This window comes from Rhea pennata, chromosome 2, assembly GCF_028389875.1.
Source record: "Rhea pennata isolate bPtePen1 chromosome 2, bPtePen1.pri, whole genome shotgun sequence".
NCBI lineage: Eukaryota > Metazoa > Chordata > Aves > Rheiformes > Rheidae > Rhea > Rhea pennata.
Genome location: NC_084664.1, coordinates 16125580 through 16132687, shown reverse-complemented (window position 1 = coordinate 16132687; position 7108 = coordinate 16125580). Strand labels below are relative to the sequence as shown.

The following is a 7108-nucleotide window of genomic DNA, read 5'->3' as shown; positions in this document are numbered from 1 at the left end:
ACACAAGCTTTTGAAATGCATAAGGGATAAGCTCTGTACAGGTATTTGGACAGGAAGGGAAGCAAAAATCACCCCCAGGAGAAATATGTTAACAGTATGAAATCATAAAAATCAATAGTTCAACTGAGGGAATTCACAAGTGAAACAACCGGCATAGAGCAACATGTCACAGAGAAGAGGAAATAAAGGTTCTCAAGATAGAAATGATGCGTGAAAAATGCCCATCTTCTAGTGAGGAGATGCTGCCCATGATTTCAAAGACCTATCAGTGCTTTTGAGGGCTGAGTCCACAAAAGGGTTAGGTTTAGCTAACAGACTGTCATCTCTTGGTACCCCGTTCTCTTCCTCCATGCAAGGGATTTAAAGGGGGATGGCGACTGCCAGAGATTCTTGTGATGCAGCAGTTTTTTGAGAATTGTGAAGTTTTTTGTGATGGAAAAATGGAGGACCTGAACATGGGAATTTTCTGATAATCCCTTCGCAGCTCATGTAATCCAAAATGCTCGTGTCTCCTCAGACAAGCCCTTCATCCTCCAGCACTCAACACTAAAACACACTGTCTTTGTCATGACGACAGCTGACAAGCCCTGCCAAACCTCCTCTTTTCCTTCTCCCTTGTGAACATCTCCTGACCTCTCTCCCAGGTACCAAAGGTGCTCCAGGAGGGCTGTAATTTCTTTCTCAATAGGAATCATCTCACCCATTATGGAAGTCCATGTGTCTGCAGGGAAACAGTGCATAGTGCACAGTGATACCGTACAGTGACAGGGATGTGGATCAAGTATCTTAGAGATAAATAATAACCATGCAAATTTAAATAGGAGAATATGATTATTGAAATTGGAATTAGGTTTGGACACATGATAAGACTCCATCCATCTTCAAAAAATGCCAGAAGACTTTTTAATGAGATTTTTAGTTATAAGTGTTGAGGCACTGTCAGTCCCAAGGTGGTAAGATTAGAGTGTGATTGTGTATGACTCAGAGAATAGAAGTTTTTTTAGGGAACGGACCTACCAGTATTTAGTGTGGAAAACTGAAGGCTTAGTGTTAAGTAGCTATCACCTTCTAGGCTAATTAATTTCCCATTAAGAAAGAATTTTCTTCTTAACTTGAAATACTTGTCTTTCTTTTCACAATTTGATTCTTAATGCACTCTTAAGATTTTTATTTTTCAGTAATAAATTTCACTTCTTTGCCCTTAAAAAGCCCCGTGGCTATTTATCACAGAAACATGTAGAAATGAACTACATTTTAAAAGAATTTAGTTGCAGTGATTATATGGACAACAGCTTTCTCAATGAGCTTTTGAGAGTAATCTCCATGGTGGTTTATCACAAAACAAAGTTATATTCAGAAGCCTCCCTGTGGTTGTATCTCATAATTTAAAGACGTACCCAGAATGTTGTTCCCTCAAGGAGGGCAGATTTGATACTTCCTTTTCAAGCCTCACAGTCAGCAGCAAATTGATAACTGTTACAATATTTTTTCCTGGAGCAGTAAAATAGCTGAAGTAAAATATATGTCCAACCAGCAGGACACACTGATCAGTATTAAAAAGAAACATATAGGTAAGTATTTCATAAAATAGGAAACTTGCATTCTAAAGCTTCTGATCTGAAAAAAATTTCTTCCAGGCCTCCTTACCCACGATTAGATATTCCACAGGGAAGTTCAGCCCCAGACTGCACACCAGATAGGCTCAGTGGCTGGACCTTGCAGTGTTTTCTCCTGTCAGTGACTTTTCGGCCCTGCTCTGGAAGACGGGCAGGTTGGGTAAGTGGAAAGTGACTCCGGTGGAAATTTGCAAGGAGTTCACCTTTACCAACCATACAGCTGCAGCAGAGCTGCAGGATTTAGTGGGCAACTTGTCAAAAATGAACGTTGCTCACTGGTGGAAGCCACACCTCACAAGAGCGTTCTGCAAGATGCATGTGTGACCCATGTAGGGTCTGCTCTTGGGCTTCCCACTGCAGTGAAGTCAGTCACCATGTGTAGACAATGATGGCAGCAGACATCCTCTTAAATCTTTTTTAAGCCTTTAAATTAAGTCTTTTGGCACAGAATTGAGTGGGATCTCTCCTACCTAAGTATCTAAAAGATAGACTTGGAGAGGGGCTGCCTGCCCTCAGGGAGAGAGCTAGGCATGCAGGGGTGGGGTGAAGCTTCCACCTGAACCAGGTTTCTGAGACAGCCAGAGTGACCTGTCCTATCAAGGTTTTATATTGTAATTGTAATTCAATTACGAACATTGTAACGTTTGTCCACAAGGATAGTCTAGGCAGTCCAATGAGACTAGAAGCTTAACTTTAGGAAGGTAAAATAAATCCCACTCTAAATCTGGCAAAACATACCACAACTTATATTTTAACTAATTACCTTCCTGCAAATGGGACCGTGATTAAAATATTGTTCTTGCTGCAAGATGCTGAATAAAAAGATCCATTTTTTAAAAAATCGATTTTTAGTATAATAAAATACATCAGGTATGGGATATTTTATGAAAATGTTTAATTCAACTGTTTCTTTGGAATGTAGTAGTCATAGTTTGGAAATTTCAGTTACAGTTCAGTTCTATGTGTTTTTTTATGCTACTCAGTGTCTGAGAATACAAATGTCATTTAAAGTTAAGGCTTCGCTGTTCATTTTGAAACAACAATTTACAAGTGTCATATTGTCATAGAAAATAAAAATTTCTGTAAAAAAAATTTGCACAAAGTTTTATGATGGTACAAAACATGAAGCAATAATATACCAGTAAAATGAAATCATTTTACTACAGAAGATTTTTATAGCTTTTCAATAAAGAAAAAAATATGTTATTTTACACTTTAAAAATTATGAAACAATCTAAAACAATATAAACTGAACATTTTTGTAACACTGCCTTTACAAATTAATAACTTTATAAACATATAATTTTTTTTTTAAATATATTTATCAGTGCAAGATACTTTTTCAATGTAAAGTTGCAGTATCATTTTTCCTTTATTGAAGGGTAACTTTCACTCTATTACCTTCAGAGAAATCAAATCTTCAGTGCTAGATCTTCATTATCATAGTAAGGGCTGAAGACCACAAAGGAGATATATTTCATTTTATGTTCACTATTCTCAGTATTTAAAACAGAAAAAAACCCTTTATTGTTTAAATAGATGAAGACTAAGACCAAGAGCTGATCTGGAATTTATTGAAATCCATGAGAATACTTCAAAAGGTTTTGGCCCAGGCATCCCCAAAGGAGATTTTCTCTTCAAGGCAATATATGCATGAAACTCTCTGTCAGGTTGATGGACTAGACGTGTTTTGAGCTAAGGAGAACAGACCCTAAACCAACTGAATCACATGGTGATGGTGTACTGAAAATAGTTTTGAAAAATCTTTTTTTTTTTCTTTGGGTTAATTAACTAGCTGCTGCGATACCAATATGGTCAGATTACATACATCCAAACTGAGTTTGTCACTTGTCCTAATGAGGGCAGTTTTTTACTCTAGAAGGGAAGTTTCATGGCCTAACTTTTGGGCCTCAGGTGCTCGAATCCCCTCCTGGGGGGCCCAAGGTCTACCTAAGGAGCCTGTGGAGGCCACGCTTCCAGTTCAGGCATCTAAGGGCTGATGACCTGAAGCAGGTGTTTGAATATTCACCATAGTCTCTGCCTTTAGGAGTCTTTCGACTTAGCAATTAGCACTTGTTTTCTGCTCTGTATTCCTGTAAAATATTTTCACCTTCCAAACTCATATTTTTACCTCTGTTTTCCCTCCCCTTTCCTGAATTTCTAAGTAACTGAGGGGTTTTCTGCAAGATTTTCTCTTTTATAGTTTGTACTCATTAAATAATACACTGCAAAACACTGAATTGATAAGCAGTGGTGGATTCTGCTGCTCTGGCAACTCAAGACTGAGTTAGCCCTTCCTTAGTCCTAATCTGGGGCAAGATACTTTATAGCTATACTGTGAAAGCAATTTTGGAAAAGACTAACTGAAAAAAAATCAGATTACTTCCCTCATTCCACTTTAGTGAGGAAAAATACGAGTGCAGCGCTTTGCAGGGCATCACTTTCCTCAGTGTTTGCACTGATTTTCCTGCTGGCTGGTATCCTGGGCTCAGTTAAAGTCACAGCCTCCAAAAATACAGATATTCAGCCTGTGGGTCACGGCAGAAAACCTGGGGTGCTCCCCTCGCCTCCTCCTATGGACTCCTGTCTTCTCACCCTGTGGCACCAGCTGTATAGGTTGTTACTATTTTTTATCCAATAATATTTGCCCCAAAATATTAAAAAATCGCCACAAAATTGTCAAATACATTTTTGTGACTTTAAATTATTTGATTCACTGAATCTAACACTGCCTGCAGAGCAGGGGCACCAGGAAGCTGTGTGCACTTTCAGTCAAACAGACAGCACCCGGGGAGAAATGCCAATCGGATGTAACGGAGCTGTAAGGACATACCCTACCTACACGGTGGGGTTTTATTCCACCCTCAGTACCCATGCATAAGCCCGGTTAGCACTGATTAGCATGAAACTACTGGCTTTACTGAGAGAACAGAGCTCTTATTTCAGGTAGGGGCAGGAGGAGGAAAGTTTCTTATTGTAAAGGCAATCTTTTCAGTAAGGGAATCATTTTCCCTAGTGTAGCTAGCAGGCAAATTGTTCAGGATAAAAGATATATTTCATGACTTCAGGAAAAAGGATACTGTCACTTTATGGTGTTAAGAAGAAACCCAAAGTTCGACTTTGGAGGGTAAAGTTAAAATTTTCCCTTATTTTTTAACACAAACTCTAATAAAATCCTTTGCCATTACCAGTAAGTTAAAGCTGCAGTTTTCTTTCCTTGGCAATGGCAAATGCTTATGCAATCTACTCAGAAAGAGCAAGAGAGAGAGAGAGAGAAAGAGCGAGGGAGAGAGATTTTACATTTGAAAATACATTCTATATGAAAGAACAATAAAAGGGGATATTGCAGCTTTATACAAAAGGGTCAAGAGACATGAAATTGAAATGCAGAAAGCAGAACAATCGAGCCAAGTTGTCAAATCTTATTAGCCCTTGCTTCGCTGAGGCTACTTTCTCAAACTAAAATATACCTTTTTTTTAGTCAGTGAGCCATCAGAATATGATTAAAGTCAAGGGCCTTAACTAGAGAGTAGAGCTGTAGTTAATGTTAACACAATGAGAAGCAGTACAAACAAAAAGGCACTTGAGAGGACATACACTAGCCAGTGCCAAGGACTTTTTTTGTTTAGATTTTAGGCAGTACACTCAGTTGCCAGTTGTGTCTGATGATGGCACATACTCTTTTATGGAGTTCACAAGCACAAAATTTAGTACAACACTGAAAAACATCAATAAAATTTGACTGTATTGCTTCGTAAACAGAGCTGACACACTATATCGGTACTGATGCAGCAGTACTTTTCAAAAACATCCTAACCCTTCTTTGCCTATGCACAACACAAGCAATTTATACACAAATACAGGTGCAGGAGTCCACTAAATTGCTGTTACTCCAACATTTTCTGGGCACTGAGCTACAGACAGCATGTCCATCCAAAGGACCCCACTGAATACAGTTTGTGACAGCATCTCGGATTTTGCACAGTAAAATCAAAATTATCCATTAAAGGAAAACAAAAGAGAGGGAGAGAAAGAAAGACATAATGAACTATAAGTCAATCATACTTGGTCTCAACACCAGCATTTGATTATTTCAAATAAAACCAACAGAAAAAGCAGACTGTACATGATTCAGATTGTTAACACAGATTGTTGTCCATGTTTATCTGTTACACACTCATTGAAGCTCCTGAGAATAGCTTGGCTCAGTGTCATCAATGCACTTTCCAGCCTGTACAGTAAAAGAAGATCAACAGTTCCCCAGCACGACCGAGCTATGTCCTTCCATTCCGATTCTCTGAAACTTCTCCAGTCGCTTTATACCTTCATGCTTCCGAATAAGAATTCTGTGTGTTTAGTTTATCTTTTTTCAATTTTACACCATCGACCAGTTCAAAATTGTAATTCTCCAGTGCAGACAAGTTCCTCTCTGACATCCCGTTGTGCCAACAGGCACAGTACAGGACGACTCCACAGATGGCTCCTAAAAGCACTCCGAGTGCACTCATGGCTATGATAGTAATGAGGATTGGATCTAGGGTCTTCAGGACATTGCCTGGTTTCCTGGAAATGTTATCATCATAGTCCTCAGCTGTACGATATGGAGGTGTAAACCCTGAAATGGAACAAAAAGAATTGCAAAATTTTCAGAACTGGTTCTGGTTAGAGCCCATGCTATGTTTGACGAGTTGGAAACTGGGAGAAAAGATACGAAGATTTTGACACAAATAGCTGCATAATTTGAAAACCTAGTTTATTAGAGGCAGTCATGAATAGCAAAAAATTATAATACCACTCAAATAGTTGTTGATTTTTTCACATTGTTCTCCAATTCTTGAATCTGCGGTATGTTTGTAGGGGGTCTGAATCTGCCTTTTATTAAGTGGGAGACTGGTAATGAATGACTAGACCTTTTGATCATGTTTTGTCAATTTGCAGTATTTAGTTCCAAAATCTTAATTAAATCTTGTATAGTTCAATGTGAATGTTTATAGTTTTAGACATCAGTTTGGAGTCTGCAGGCATTTCTGTTCCATCTCCACTTCACTGGCTTCAGGACTGTACCTTGAAATGGAAACACTGAAAGAATGGACACAAAAGAGCATTCTGCACCTCAAGTAAAATGTTTGCTGGATAGTATAATGTTTTCCCTCAATTCTTTCTGCCTTTATTAAAAAGATATGATAAGCTTGCACACCCTACCAATTGTTACAGTAAAACCCAAAACTTGAATTAATCCTGCTATCACTGAAATCAATGATAACAATCCAATTGAATTTAACAGAAAAAAATTTAAGCTCTTTGCCTGAAAACTGTGAGCATATTTTATTATTGGGACAATATGATGATTATGATCCATTTAATGATCCATTTACAGCTATCATCATTGAAAACGATAACACTTTCACAGACTGGTGATAAAAAGACATTTTCAGCAAGGTTTGAGAAATGATTTGTCTGAAGAGTTTGCGTCTTATTAGGTAGACACTGCA

The 7108-nt window shown here is 38.2% G+C and overlaps 1 protein-coding gene across 2 annotated transcripts in view; it reads right to left on the bottom strand.

The window, feature by feature from the left end:
• Positions 1-2494: 2494 nt before the first annotated feature.
• NRP1 (neuropilin 1) overlaps positions 2495-7108 on the bottom strand; it is a 114671-nt gene continuing 110057 nt past the window's right edge. For both annotated transcript variants that reach the window (XM_062568926.1, XM_062568927.1), the window contains exon 18: positions 2495-6231. In XM_062568926.1, the coding sequence (XP_062424910.1) occupies positions 5942-6231 (290 nt within the window). In that variant the 3' untranslated portion in view covers positions 2495-5941. The remainder of the gene's footprint in view (positions 6232-7108) is intronic.